This window comes from Carassius gibelio, chromosome A6, assembly GCF_023724105.1.
Source record: "Carassius gibelio isolate Cgi1373 ecotype wild population from Czech Republic chromosome A6, carGib1.2-hapl.c, whole genome shotgun sequence".
NCBI classification, from domain to species: domain Eukaryota; kingdom Metazoa; phylum Chordata; class Actinopteri; order Cypriniformes; family Cyprinidae; genus Carassius; species Carassius gibelio.
Window position 1 is genome coordinate 23338853 of NC_068376.1, and position 15975 is coordinate 23354827.

Here is a 15975-nt window from a genome sequence, read left to right on the forward strand (position 1 = left end):
GTACAGTATGTGTATGTGTCCGTACTTAACATTTGTCTACAGCAGGTTTGCTAACTGCTCACTTTAACCTGATGACTACAAACCTGGGTGAGTCAGACACTGCAGATCCTCTGTGTGCCAGTGAGATATCACCTCCCATTTTTTTTTTTTTTTTTTTTTTGGACTGTGAATGAGGGTACCAGAATTACACATTCAGGTTATGACTGACTACACTTTCAGATTGCTTAGCCTACAGGTATGTGCAGTAATGTTAATCAAGAGTAAAAAAAGCCCCTCATATTTAGGTAGTGAGTAAAGAGGAGAAGAGAATTTTGTTATTTTTTTCAGCCTCTGTTAAGTAGTCATTGTATATCAAAAAAAGGAGCGTCCAGGAGATCGTAATATGTATTTTAGAAGAAATAAAGGTATAAAAAATTGGATGTATAAAGAAGAAACCATGCATGACGTGATCCAGTGTATTATGTACACTTTCCTTTTTTTTCTTGTTCATCAAAAGTTTGTGACATAGTGATTTGCTAAAATCTGGAAGAAATTAAAAAGAAACCACTTCTGAATCCCACTCATGCTGCAATAAAGATGCAAATAGGTAAATAATAAAATAAAGAAGCTCATCTCACAAAATACCCAGGATATTACAAAAAAAAAAAATGTCATTTTAGAAATAAGATGGACAACTGTATACAATCTATAGCAAATAACATTACAGAAAAAAAAATTATCATTAAGCTAAAGTTAGTTATAAGTCTTAGGTTTGAAGTAGGTTGTTTAACTCTTTCATTGTACTCTTGGAAAACTGAATGTTCATTCTAATCCAGACTAAACTCAGGCTAAAGACGTTTGAGGAAGGAAGCACATTTCTGTAGAGTTGTTGGGGAAAGGTCATGGCCTTATTTAAGCCTATAGAAAAGGCTTCCTACTATAAATCGTACATGTAAAAATAACAGTTGCAGATTTTACTCCTGGATTAACTCTTTGGTCACTTCACATGTAACTGAAGTTAATATCAACAAACTAATGATGCAAGACCTTTCCTCAGTGCTAGCTTCACTTTACTTAGCCATTTTTGCATTTACAAACAGACAGTGACATGAACTATATGGTTTTCACCTGTTACTTGACATAAGTATGAGATATTATACATGAAATGTTATTCTGTAGTCCTGATGATGTTTTTCTGCATTCACTTCACTGATCTAATCTGAATGTCAAACTAAAAGCTTGTGTGATTGTGTGTGTACAGGTTTTTCTACACTATGGGGACTTGTGTGTGTGTCTTTTGGTGCATTAGGAAAGCTTTGTATTAATATTTTTTACAATTGTCACTAGGAACATGTTCAAAGAAAATCGAATGTTAGAACACAGAATTTTCTCCATGCCTGCTCTTTGGATGTCTGTTGTTAAGGAATGTTATGCAGGATAAGAGATTTCCTGTAATGTAAACCTCTGAAGGCCATACTGCCCTGAAATAACTTTGACCAAAGTCCAGTTTCTGTTTAATATTTATTTTAAATATCTATTATATTCATATTGTGTGATAGATATAGAGAAAATATTTTTTCTCTCTCTCTCCCTTATATCAGTGTGCTCTTGAATTACACGCTCTCTCTCTCTCTCTCTCTCTCTCTCTCTCTCTATATATATATATATATATATATCGATAAAAAAAAAAGCTTCGCCTTGATTTAAAAACTGTTTTTATTTTGTGTCCTGACGCCCTTTCCTCAGGAAGTCAAGGCGAAGTCTCGTCCGTGAGTGCGTGTGCGCGCGCTCGTGCTCGTGCTGGTCGCTACCGATGTCCTGTACTGCTGTTATATCGCAAGTTAAGTAAGAGAAGTAGTCTGTATATAATCTCATGTTATAATCTTGTGTAATTACTGGATTACGACATCGTGTTCAATTGAATTTGGCCTGTCATCGCTTTACGTGTTTCAGATACTAGATGATCGACAATGAGCGCAGGTGAGCTTTTACCGTGGTAGTGTGGTAATGAAAACCAAGTACTGTAGCCTAACTTCATTTAGAAAACGAGAGTACGTGTCTGTGGGGAATTTAAATGTCTAAAAGTGTGTGAAATATTATTGAATTTAGAGTGGAATATGCGATTAAAACGGGTGGACAGTTTTTACTGTCACCTTATAAAATAAAGCAAAGCGTTCAAATCTGTAAAGATAATAAACACCTTATAATGTGTTTATACAATTGTGAGTTTAGAATTATGTGATATCCGATGTTTTTATTGTAAATTTCATTTTGTTTGTTTTTTATACGTTTTTTTTTGGAGTTATTCATCTGTAAATAGAAAATCTTAAACGCATAAACTTAAAAAAAAAATTTTATTCAGAATTTGATAGTAAATTTCTTGTTAAACAATTACAAAAGAAACGGTAAGAAACACTTTGAATAAAACATGTTGAAGTGTGATGACATAAGTAGTTTTTTCTTTTTCCAATAATCAAAGAAATAATTAATTTATTACAGTGCAGATGGAACTATTTTTTTATGCCCTCAGATGTTACAATGTTTATTTACAATGCTACTCTCCAGCAAAATCAATTTTTTTAATTACTAATATTTTCTTATTGTGTTTTAGGAGCATGCCCTGGACACCAGATGACACTTCCAGGCTGAGCCTCTTTTAAAGAGGAAATGTAAACCATCTTTTCCTGAATAATTCTGATATTCAAGAACCCAAATCAAAAATTGCGTCCAAACCTAGAAAAGAACTCCAGTATCATCTCAGTAAAACATGTATTTCAGTATGCTTCACACTAACAAAAGCCTAAGGCCTCCAAACTCAAGAGAGCATATGACGGAAATGCGTAGAAATATAGTACTGGAACAGCAGGGGTCACGAGAGAGGAAGACAGAGAAAACAAAACATATGGAAAAGACAATGCAAGTAGAAGAGACCGAACCTGGTGTTATCGTGGAACAGGGAGATGAGTTAGGATGCGGGGATGAGTTAGCACAGGGAATTGATTTAGATTTTGTCGAGGGTTTAGAAGAAGGTGAGACATTTCAGACATTTAAGGCTGAGGAAGAGTCAATAGACCTTCTCTCTGATTTATGCAGTAAGAGAGATGTGGACGATAATATAGAGACCGAACAGATTGAAGTAGAGGACACTGGAACGATAGCATGGAGACTGACTAAAAATGGTGTATCAACATCACATAAAAGGTCTAATGATGTTCAGTTGGCTTCTAATGCAGTTTATGGATGCACTGCGTGCACAGACAGATTCCTGTATGATGAAATTTGCATAAATAAAACTTTCATTGAAGCATTTTTCCCAAATGGTACATTTCCAGGCAGAATGTTTTCCAGTGAAGAAGACATAGATGGGATGTTCCCTGATATCTGTGATGCTGGTGAGGCGTTAGCAGACAAAGATGGACTTTCCGAGTGTGACCTTTTTGAACAAACAGAACCTTTCCAAATAACAGAAACAGAGGAGAGCGCCAATGGAGATGTTATTATGCTTACTTTGGAGGAGGGATTGAACGGCTCTGATTTGTCTTCAACTTCCATTGAGGAAGAGGATGATGAAATACAGTTAGAAAAAGAGCAAATGGGTGATAAAGGAAACCATTATTTATCAGATGACAGTGCATCTCAGGATCCTTCAGCTGCTATTGACTCTCCAGACTGTCCTTCATCAAAGAGTGAAGGTGAAACTCTCCTTGAGTCCGATCTGACTTCTTTTTCAAATTCTTCTTCTTCCTCTCAGCCATTTGGCTCTGAAATGGTCTCAGATGATGATGTAGCAGATGCAAATCACAACTACTGTAGCAAATATGTGGTTAAGCATGATGAAGCCATACCTTCCAGCTTAAATCTTGATGCCATCAACGCCCTTTCACTCATTCAGCAGCAACCTGAAAGCCAAGGCCGAAGTTTACAACAAAATCAAGAAGAAGAGAGTGTTGGGGAAGAACAAGAAGAAGGAGTTGCAAGTGACCACTTGAGTAGATCTGAGGGAAAAGAACTCACAGTAGATCATGTGTATGAAGAAACAGAGCCAAAAATCCAAGCTAAAGACTTCCTTCAGAACAGGAAGTACTTGATGACTCGCTCTATATCTGTGGAAACCCCCAGGAAGAGAGTTGACCTAATGAGTAGCCCTGAAACAGGAAATAGGCGGCTTATGCTACACCCTGGCTCCTTCTATACAGATCAGTGTTCAATCGGAGATAGTAGACCTGCACTGACAGGCTCATTAGGATGTCTTTCACAAGGCACTTCAAAATTAGCTAATGCCACACGAGTCGATATACCACCCCCTTTTGAACTTGCATCCATCACAAAACGACCAATCAGAAAAAGCTCTCCATCCCTCACGAACGAAGTCTCCGCTTCTTGCAAGAAGCCTGATTTTGGGTTCAAGCGATACCTTCTGCCATTACGATTCCTTAGGAAATCAGATCGTAAAAGTGTGATGGATAATCGCTCAATCTCCTCCAGGTCCTCGTCTGAGTCAAGTCCGCAAGGTTCATGCAAACGCTTGGACTTTATCAGGCATAACATTGGCAGCCCTGATTTGCAGAGCACTCTAGATTGCAATCCATCTACGTCGCCTTCTTCCTTTGTCTTTCAAAAGAATAGACAAAAACAGGGACTAAACTTCACCCTTAATAATGATTTGGCTTCAAGCACCATTTCTATGGAACTAGGCTCCCTCTTTGAGCCCCATCCCCTTTCCAAACCTCGATCTTTTTCCTCTCCCAATACAGACTCTTCAGATTATGAGAATGTTGAAAATGCTGTTTCTCACTATGAGAATGTGCAAATTCGCCTCCTGAATCCAGTCATTCAGAGTCAACGAAATCAGAGTTCAACGAGTGATACTGATGGTTATGTGGATATGAGCAGTCTGCCAGGCTTCCAGGGCAGAAGTCAGCCATCTGAGCAAGAAACAGATAGGTACAATTGTTTATAAATTGATATATTGTTTAATTATATTTATATTATTAATATGAAGCTCAGAATTAGACAAAATCTAGTTTAGAGAAACTAGACACTATAAACTTCATAAAAAGGTGGAATCATAAGCAGATGTGTTATTTAACATATCAAAATCCTGATGGGCAATTCTTAGGTAAATCTCAGACATATGAATGCATGATAGATCTATTTTATTAATCTAATAATATGATGTTCAAACAAACTTAATTTTCTCAAGTGATTTTTAATTAAAAGGTGTTTTGACATTTTACAACCTGAACTTTAGAAAAATTAATTTCCATAGACTAATGATATAATGCAAACGCAATCCTTGCATTACTTAGATGTGCATATTACTTAGATTAGCCCTTAAAAGCTCAACGTGTTACATTCCTGATAACTAAAAGTCTGTGTAGTTAATTTATTTATTTTTTGAATGTCTCATGATTGTACTTCCTCTGTTATTTAGCCTCTACACTTTCTGTTCTCCTAATGTGAGACAAGATGGAACAGTAGGTGTGTCTGTGGGTGTGGCTTGTACACAAGAGAAAAAGACCAAGGCATCTGACAAACTGGTAAGCTTATTATTAGTGTTTCTTTGTGTCTTGCAAAGATTTGTTTTAATTTATTATTCAACTCAGTTTATTCAACCATTTTATTTCAGACTGTCAACTGTTCCAGGGCTTTCTATAGTGCCAAAGAGCTTCTGGATAGTGAGGTCCAGTAAGTCATTTATTTCCTCATTGACAAAACAATTATTATTTAGTGGGTGCAAGTTCGTGTTTGAAAAATGACTGAATTAAATTTAATAGAAATAGCTATATTATTAAGTCCATGCTTTTTTCCCTCCGTTTTAAGGCATGTTAAGACTTTACAACTTCTCTGTGAGGTGGGTTATTTATATTATATCTCATTGACATTATGTGTGGATTTCAGTAGAAACATACCGATGAAGTTATTTTTCCCTAACTTTCACACAATAGTCAGTTGAAGCGGATGAGAGGATAATGACAGTGTGGACAGAGCTACCTGATATTTATACTCTCCACCAAAGCATCCACACATTCCTGGAGACTCGTCTTAAAGAATGGTAAGATTCTCTCACCCACAAACATGCATTTGCTACCTTCAGTTGTTTGTCATCCACGAATAATGTCCATCTGTCATCATTTCATCTGTTTTCTCCATTTCACTCCACTCATCAGGGATCAGAATGAAAGCATTGCTGAAATCATCCTGGCAAAGAAGAACGAGTTTTCCATTTTCTCTTCTTACATCAGTCATTATGATGAAAAATTGAATTATCTGGAACACATACAAAGCACAGTAAGGGACTTATGATGTTTGTGTTTTCACTGATTGACAACTTTAACTGAACCAAATCTATTCTTATTATTAGGCATATCCATCAACCTGCCACTATCATTTATTACATGTGCAGTAACTGTTCTATGTGATTTGAGCGTGTGTGTGTGTTTTGTATTGTCCGATTACAAGTCACATGTGTTTTGTATTGTACGATAACATGTAAATGTGTTTTAGTTGTGTGTTCAGTTACTCAGATGGCATGTATTTAAATATGTATCTATGTTATACACATTACATAATGTAGCATGTGTTTTGTGTCTCAGCTACCAGATGCAGTGACACTAAAAAAGCAGTTGCTGCAGGTCATTGTGCGTATCCTGCAGTACCGTATGCTGCTAACAGGTGACTTCTAAATACGTTTTAAATGAGTCATATGATGCTTTTTTAAAGATCATTATTTTGTGTATTTGGTGTAATAGAAGGTGTTGACATGCTTTAATGGTCAAAAAACTGATTATTTTTCAAAAATGGTACATTATTGTAGGTCCTCTATGCCCCGCCTCTATCAAAACATACTTACAGTAGCTGATTCACAAGCGCCAGATTGTCATAGCAAAGTCAGAATGACCTCCTCTCCTAGGTTCACGAAACAGTTTTCCATAATGCGTTGCTATTCTGTTGTAAGTGATCTTAAAGATTCCTAAATGCACCTACTTTCGGAAGTCCAAATAAAGTGCTTTTGCTTTCACCTAGATACACACAGCATCTCCCTGACATGGCTTCAACACTAACTGTGGTTACTGAAACCACAGTGTTTGCGTGAACATTTGGGCGACATTACGCAAATATTTCCACATAGTGATGTAGACATGTGGGGGCGTATTTTAAATGAGCTGTTTTAGGGGGCGGTGGCAGAGTCTTAACTTTGATAAAAAATTATCTCTTTCGATTTGAGACTTTACAAATTTACCGATCTTCTTTATGCACCAAGAGCTTGTAACACTCCAAAGAGAAAGGAAAAAATGAAATCGCATCATATGACCCCTTTAACTAATAAGTTGATATCCTTATTAATTATAATACATTTTTATGTATTTTTAAAATGTAGCTGTTTTTGTTAAAAGAAAAAGTATCTTGAATTCTTATACCAAGACCTGTAGTATTGCTTAATATTGCTTTATTTTTTTGTTGTGCTTTCTTCTAAAAGATTACCTGAACAACCTCTCACCAGACTCCAGAGAGTTTGAAAAAACACAAGGTAAACTGCAGCATTACTCACAGATGAACTCAACTGAGCTGGATGATGACATAATTGAATTCAACGATGAACTGCCTTTCTATTTTATTGACACACTATTTTCCTATTTAATGCTGTTCAGTTGCTTCAGTTGCTGTTACAATCTATATTGTTAAAAGAGCTACATAAATAAAGGTGACTTGACTTGACAGATAAAACTATCGTAAAGCTTACACTTTTTTTCTTATCTTGTTTTTATTTTTTCTCTGTCTCTTGGATTACAGACGAGGAAGCCAAATTAGTTTTCATCAATTTAAGAAACTGATGTTTGATTCTTATCTTGACATGTTTGCAATTACAAACGAAACCTTTGGTCTTATCTCTCAGTGTGTATAATTGGTTTGCTTAGGCAACAGCATATCTCTGATCTTCTTGATAGTTTCACAAAAGGCAAATGACCTTTGACCCCACCATGGATTTTCAGTCATCTTTTTAAACAAGCCTTTCTGCATCATTTATCTATGAGGATAATTTATTTATGAAGTGCTGCTGTAAGAGAGCATCTGTTTGTAAGAGAGCATGTTCTGGGAAGTTCTGCAGTGGGACTTAATATTAATTTATTTGAAACATTTTTCTAATGATTATGTAATTATAATATATGAAGTTTTTAATAATGTTTTTGAGGTGGTTTTTTTTATGGAATATTTAATATATTCTATATTTATGTGTGAAAATGTACATGTATTAAATATTACGTCTGTCTTCCCCTCAGATGCTTTGGTTGTGGTCTCAGATATTGTGCATCATGTTAATGACAGCCTTAAGAATGGAGTGAGTATGTGTTTGTTGGCCTAATGTGCTTACAGACAGTCTATGCATGTGGAACCAAGGCAGTATGTGTTAATGACACTGCTGTACCATGTATGGCAATTTTTGCATTCCTTTTCTCTCTCTGTCAGGCGGATCTCCTGCGTTTGGTCCATATTGAACACAGTGTTCTGGGTCTGACAGATCTCCTACAGCCTGGAAGAGTGAGGAATTCAATGGCTTACTGATCACATGCCCTTCACAACTTTCTGAATTTTTCTAAATTATTAGGGTTTTCAAAGCATTAATGATGAGTAAGGTTGTCTGTCTGTGTCTGTGCCCTAGGTGTTTGTGAAAGAGGGCACCTTGATGAAAGTCAGCAGAAAGTGCAAGCAGCCACGTCACCTTTTCTTGGTATGTGATTGTATTTTATTTACATACATTTTCATCTTAATTATCAAACTTTTTAGTTGAGCAGGCAAGAGGCACAGTTGCTTTCTTTCTATATAGTCTCTAGTGTCTCTCCTTTGTGTTTGTGGGCTATTTTACTTGTTTTTAGAGTTTCCTGACAGGATGTTGGTCAGTGTGTGTTTATGTCTACATCTGCTATTGTTATTGCTGTGCTGTTCTCACCACAGAATAAGTCTGTGGGAACGGGGCAAAGCAGTGTGTTAAGATAACAGAACAGGTGGTGACAGGATGGACGTTAGATGGGCTGTCAGAAATACAGTATACTGTAGACTTTTCAGCCAGACGGACAGTTGTGCGCTGAGACGGGCACGTGGCCCCAAGAGTGCTGAACTCAGATTTCCCTCATATTTTATTGCTTGAGTCTGTGGCATTTCTTATGCACCATTGATTAACATTTCAGAAGACAAAATATGCTGCCTTATCAGGCAGTGTCTGACAGTAGGAAGGCATGTCTGAATCCAGTGTTTGCACAACGTCCTGTCTACAAAGATTCATCTTGGTTGTGTTAAGCTGTATAGCTGTATTTATTCTTCACTGAATTTTTGTTGTTTGAACAAATAAACAAATACTTACTGAGCAACTGATGACTATTGATTCAAGTTCACAGAGAAATAAGCATCTTAGTCAATTCATATTCCCTTTGTTAAATCATAGCTTAAATGCGCGTTTGAGTTTGTTCTAAATCACTATGTTAACACACCTTGTTGAGACAACCTGCATTAATACAAACATTGCCTGTGGTCACTGACTGACAGAGTAGTGATGCAGCAAAGAAACTTCTGGTCAAAAACCAATGTGATTGCACCCCCTTGTGGTGAACATTTGTGGCGGTGACCCCCATATGTGTTCGCAAATATAAAACCTGCCAAAGTAATTAATTATGCTTGTATGTTGTCAATTTTATGTATTTCTTTAACTTTTTACATTTTCAGATGAATGACACAATGCTGTACACATATCCTCAGCAAGATGGCAAATACAGACTCATCAACAGATTACCTTTGGCAGGGATGGAGGTAAAGCTGACAGCATTCATGGACACTTCTACTGTTCATTCATTCACAGTGGTTTTTGGAAACTGTCTTTTCACTAATGCACCATATTTAGTGTTCAAGACACTCATTTAAAGTAATGTGGTTATTTTGAACTAAAACTATCAAAAAACAGTTTTCACGAATTAAAAATAAAGTATAAATATGAGGTATAAAACTAATTAGAAATTTTTGAGAAAAAGTGTAAACTAAATCTGGCAACTAAATGAAATAAAATAAGTTTATGTTGAAGTATTAAAAATTTCTACAATAAAATAAAAATAAATTAAAACTAATAAAAATATGATTAATGACTAAAGTTACTAAAACTTAAACTGTAATTAAAAATGTCATATAAATTGTAAAAACTAAAGTTAACAGTATAAGAAAATAAAATGCATACAACAAAATGATAAAAAGAACTAAAATAATGAGAAAGGAAAAATTTATAATTCAATATAAATAAAATAACAAGAAAATAAAATATAGCAGATCATTCTCCTTATCTTATTCTAGTTTGCATATATTATTTTATTTGTCTATTTCTCATTTTTTAATTCTTCTTTAATTTTCGCCTCTCCTCTTGTAAGTGCAAATTCTTTTAAGCTCATTTCATTATCTGAACCCTAGATGATGTGAATTATAATTACTAAATCTTTTTCACTTTTTTTTGTCTTTCAGGTCAGCAAGCCACCTATAGAGAATGGTCAGACTGCACTGAAGATAGACGTTAAAGATATAAGCATCACTTTGTCTGCCAAGCAAGTGACATACACAAACTCAAACACTCACTCATACATATGTAGTGTATTTGTGCAGTTTGACTGATGCATGTGTTTCTGTGTGCAGCTCGTGCATAGAACGAGATGGCTGGTTTGTTACACTGAATCGGACATTAGTGAATCTTGGCCCCGTATCAGGAGACCCAGTGGACTGTTTTGGGGTGAGGAAACTTTAAATACAGTGTGATAAAATGTCAACATCTGAAAGAGTTGACATTTTGTTTCCTGTTCTGAAATTATACATTTGTGTACTTGTTTTTTAGTTAGTGGACGGTCCAGAGATATGTCTGGGCGAGAACGCTCCTCCTCTGCTGTCTGTTTCCCAGGTGACAGTTTGCATGAACTGTCACTCACATTTCAGTCTTACAAACAGACGCCATCACTGCCATGCCTGCGGCAAGGTACAAACACACTTAAGGGAATATTTCACCTAAAAGTTTAAATTTGCTGAAAATTTACTCACTCTTAGGCTATCCATATTGTATATAAATTTGTCTTCGTCAGAACAGATTTGGGGAAATGCTGTATTACATCATTTGCTCACAGGTGAATCCTGTTCAGTGAATGTCGCTTCCTCCAGTAAAAAAAAAAGTCCATAACCTCTTGTCCTCTCGTCAAAATCCGACTGCTTTCTCTTGTAAATGGTGCTTTATCTGTGCATATTTCTATTCTGATCTGGGTTCCTACGGGGTTTGGAAAACTATGGAATTTAATTGAAGTAATTTCCAGGTCTGGATAGGTATGGAAAATAGAAAGCAGAGTATGGAAAAAATATTTGCATTTGCAGACTTTTTCACCTCTTTTTTTATTTAAGAATTTAATGAAAATAAGTTTATCGTACAAGAAGTGGCACCCGTTTAGTGATTACTTAGTGATTGTCAAACACGACTACTGCAATTGGTTCAAGGTGCATGTTTTGCATTTTGGGTTTCTTCTCACAATATTCTTAGCACCATATTAAGGTTAAATTGGACATTAGGCCTTGATATTAGAGGTACTACTACAAGGAAAGCTCAATTTTGAGCAAGTAGATCTATTGTCCATCCATGCTCTTGCTTTATTTATAGCAAGATGGCAGTGATGCACAAAGGAAATGGGTTATATAAAACTAGAAATTGTGTAAGCATGCAAAAGAATTACCAGTTATATGTGAATAGTTTCTCGAGGACACAAAAAGATTCTTGTGTGCATGAAAAGATAAAATGAAAAAAAAGTAACATTGGCGGCATATTTGTCGATACCAATATATCTGTAACAGGCTAATAACGGCCGATAGTATCGGCAAAACAATATATCGGTGGAGCTCTACAAAAATCTACTGATAGTAGGGACCTATGATTTCGTGGAATATCACTTGTCAGATTTTGAATGAATTAATCAAAAGTAGGTAATTACACTTAAATCAAATCGTGATATGGACTAGTAGCTGTAAATATTAAGCCAGAAAAGTTGATTTAAATATGGATCCTGCATGGATCCTGCATGTTCTGCGTGTCTCTGTTAAGGAATAATCACACAACATTTCTTCTGATTTAATTTTAATAGTAAACCCCCTCTTTTTACCAAAACATAGAGTTAGCTTAATTTTCAATAATTAAAAGGTAAATTAAATTAATGTTTTATGTCTTCATTTGATAACCAGAAAAAAATTTAAATACACAACAGAATTTCTGAGAAAAAAAAACATTTCATCAGGCTATAAAATTTTTTTTTTGAATAAATTAAGTTGTTTTATGCATTTAAATAATTAGACATGCTAAAACACAAAATTAGGTAACAATAAAATAAAGAAAAAAATGTAAAAAATAATAGGGCCCTAAACATGTATTTTTTGTTAAACTTTTAATAAATTGATGTGAAAATGTAGAAGTTTTATGAGATTTTAATGAACATGCTTTTTGATTAATACAATTTAATTTTTATCAAAAATACAGAGTTTAGATGGATTTCATAGGGCTCTATGAGAGGTCTGGAAATTTGAGAATTTGGAATGGAAAATGTGTAGGAACCCTGTCTGATTCAGACAAGATGGCTTTTTCACAGGAGAAAGCAATAATATGGAGTCAAAAGTTTAACCTCTTAAAGTTAAAAACCTCCTAATGGTGGATTTGTTTATTACATGCACACAACATAACATTAAAGGATGGACTGGAGTCATACGGATTACTTGTAGATTATTATGATGTTTTTATAAATTCTCATTCTGATGGCACCCATTTACTGCAGATAATCCATTGGTGAGCAAATGATGAAATGTTACATTGCTCCAAATCTGTTCAGATGAAGAAATAAAACATACACATATTATACCTGGATGACCTGAGGGCGAATACAATACTGCAAATTTTCATTTCGCATAGAGAACCACTCATAAGCTATATTTATTCAGATTTTCTCATCATATTTTACTTACAGGTTGTTTGCAGAGATTGTTGCAGGAACAAATCCCCCCTCAAATACATGAAGAACAGACGTGCCAAAGTGTGTGATCATTGTTACAGTGAGCTTCGTAAGCATGGTACAACCACAATGTCTTTCATTCATTCAAAGTAATTCTGTTAATTAAACATACTTATGCTTGACTCTCCTCATAATTGTGCGTACATTTGTTGAAAAGATGCTGCCACACTAACAGAGAGCTGCAGTCGACCTCTCTCTTCTGTCTTCCAAAACATTCATCCATCAAGTCTATGGAAGAGCCGCAAAGGCCAACTGTCGTTCAACCAGGTATCCCATAACCTCTTGATAGTATCTTTGGACTAAATATTACTCCAGTATATCATGTTTCACTCCTATATCACTCTGAAATGTTGTTAATAACACTCTTTTTTTGTCTACTGTAGAAATATCATCATTATGTTGTTCTCAGTAGTCATTTATCTTGTATTAAGTCAAGAGCTAAAAGGTCATAAAAGTGTCTGATAAAGTTTTGCTATTAAAAGAGTCTTATTTTAAGACCATTAAGATTTTTGGCATGGCATTGTTTTCAAATAATTACATCCCTTTCCAATTTTTATTCTTTGAATGTTTTATTTTTCCTTTGAATTTGGGGTGAAACATCACGTGTTGCATAGGAGACAGTGTCCGAGGGGGTGATGAGTGGAACGCTGCAGAGGTGCAGGAACAGCAAGAGAAGTTGGAGAAGCCTGTGGTTCCTCCTAAAAGATAAAGTTCTCTACACATACCCACAGCCTGAGGTAATGCACAGTGTCACGTTTTTGCTCACATTAACTTGGAACATGCAGCTCCTAATCTTTCCCTATGTCGTCTTCTTTTATATAAGGAGAGGGTTGCATGCGAGACCCTCCCTCTGATGGGTTTCTCTGTAAGGTCAGAGGTTGAAGGGGAGAGCAGCATGTTTCAGCTGTACAACAACAGCACTCTCTTCTATACTTTCAGAGCCCAGGACAGTCACGTTGCACAAAGGTTAAAACACATATTACATCCACACAATACATTGTATTTACATTTATAATGTGCACAGACAGTATTGGGTTTAGTAAAGTTTTTTTAAAAGAAATTATTACTTTTATTCAGCAAGGATTCATTAAATTTATCTGACAGTAAAGATTATTACATTGTTACAGAAGATTTCAAATACATACTGTTCTTTTGAACTTGCTATTTATCTAAACGACCTGAAAAAATGTATTAGCATTTCAAAAATATTAAGCAGCACATATGTTGATAATAATATGAAATGTTTCTTGAGCATCAAATCAATAAATTAACATGATTTCTGAAGGATCATGTGACATTCAAGACTGGAGTAATGACTGATTGAAATCCAGCTTTGAAATCACAAGAATAGATTATATTTTAAAATACATTTAAGAAAATGTGAAATGTAAAGTTATAATAATTCACAATACTACTGTTTTACTTCATTTTGATCAAATAAATACAGCTTTTTAAAAACATTAAATAAATATATACTAAATATATGTTCTGCTATTACATAATATGACCATTCTGTTCTGTTCTAGGTGGGTCAATGCCATGGAAGAGGCTACAGTCCTGTAGCATCAGCTGTCCTGTTTTTGTCTTCTGATATGAGCAATTAAATCTGTTATTGATCATTCAAGAGCAAAGCATTTTCACATCACATTCAAAAATCACTACTCTGTGTTACTGGGAGTGTAATCAACCATCTCGACGCTAATGTGACGCAACAGGCATATTTTTGGAATACCAAGGGAACAAAATGCTCACACTCAGACATTTATTTTGTGCCAAATACTTCTTCTAAAGACACACTTTTAAAGGCACACTGTAGCAAGCACTTCCAGCGTGAGATGTTGCTTTACTTAACCATTATACAATGCGATAATATATTATGCAATACCCCAGAGCACTAAAATATTTTAGTAATATATATATATATATATGTATACTGCTGTCAGTCATTTGGACAGTGACTTCTACAAACTAATTTTAGATTGAGTATTTAGCAACTGAGCTGGTATTCTCGTTGCACTTGATGATGTAATGTTAAATTTACTTATCTTTTGTCCAAAATGCCAATCTGTTCACTTGCCATGTTATATTTACAATACGAGGGCTTAATGCATATTAAAGATGAAAGTGTAAGAAGTTTGTCAGAAGGATTAATTGTCACTATATTATTGGGGTAAACTTCAATTGAGTGTAGTGTCATTGTGTTCATTTTGGGTTTTCAAACCTCATTAGTGCCTCAACTTCCTTTTTCATCCTCCATTGTGTGTTGCTTCTCTAATGTGGTTATGCATATGATACCTGCAGAGTTGACCACTGTTGAAATAACACCATAACAATATGGTAGTCAGAGCTTTGTATAATGGTTCCCTATAAGGTTAATTTCAATTCAGTTCTACGCTATGTGTATTTCATGAGGCAAATGCAGTTTAGGATTAGATAGAGAAACTTTAGGATAAACCAAGTTTATAATTATCTCTGTAACTCTTCTGAACCCCTAAGTGCTGTTTAAGTTTTATTTTCATTGACAGCCAGGTTGAGTCCACTGAGAGTGAATTTTAGAAATGCGATTCAGTAATTAAGTATCTTCAACTCCGTAATTAAAGAGTGTATTACAGATTGAGACTGTGTGTGAGAGGGAATTGAAGAAAAGGGGAGGGCTGGCATTGCCCTGCTTCCTCATCCCCAGGAGACAATGTGACCCAGAACAGAGTGAGAGAGCACGGATAAGAGTTTGTTTTCTGGAGTACCTGAAAGTTACGGACACCTTGTCCCAAATAAGAGACATATTCATCATTATAACTCCCTTTATCCCTTTCTCTTCATTTGCTTTACATCATCCATTCTACCTCCCCATTTTTCTCTTCATATATACATATCTATATATATTTGTGTGTGTCTAAATAAATATGATCCAAATTAACCAGGTTTATGTAGAAAA

General features: G+C 35.2%; 1 protein-coding gene across 1 annotated transcript; it reads left to right on the forward strand.

Annotated features, from left to right (window-relative positions):
• Positions 1 to 1732: 1732 nt before the first annotated feature.
• LOC128015765 (FYVE, RhoGEF and PH domain-containing protein 5-like) lies at positions 1733 to 15173 on the forward strand. Its single transcript, XM_052599870.1, has 21 exons — positions 1733 to 1959; positions 2591 to 4923; positions 5414 to 5519; positions 5609 to 5667; positions 5803 to 5833; positions 5928 to 6034; positions 6150 to 6270; positions 6576 to 6654; positions 7460 to 7510; positions 8262 to 8320; positions 8449 to 8520; positions 8642 to 8710; positions 9700 to 9783; positions 10480 to 10559; positions 10648 to 10741; positions 10844 to 10981; positions 12996 to 13098; positions 13198 to 13307; positions 13655 to 13777; positions 13864 to 14006; positions 14567 to 15173. Exons 2-21 carry the CDS (start codon positions 2747 to 2749, stop codon positions 14601 to 14603), a joined length of 3843 nt encoding a protein of 1280 aa, XP_052455830.1. The 5' UTR covers positions 1733 to 1959; positions 2591 to 2746; the 3' UTR covers positions 14604 to 15173.
• The last annotated feature ends 802 nt before the right edge of the window (positions 15174 to 15975 follow it).

Excerpts from the sequence above, each read along its gene's own strand:
- LOC128015765 (XM_052599870.1), top strand. The coding sequence starts at position 2,747 with ATGTATTTCAGTATGCTTCACACTAACAAAAGCCTAAGGCCTCCAAAC. Across the intron at positions 6,655-7,459 it reads GTACCGTATGCTGCTAACAG|ATTACCTGAACAACCTCTCA; the intron begins GTGACTTCTAAA and ends TTCTTCTAAAAG. Across the intron at positions 10,982-12,995 it reads ACTGCCATGCCTGCGGCAAG|GTTGTTTGCAGAGATTGTTG; the intron begins GTACAAACACAC and ends TTTTACTTACAG.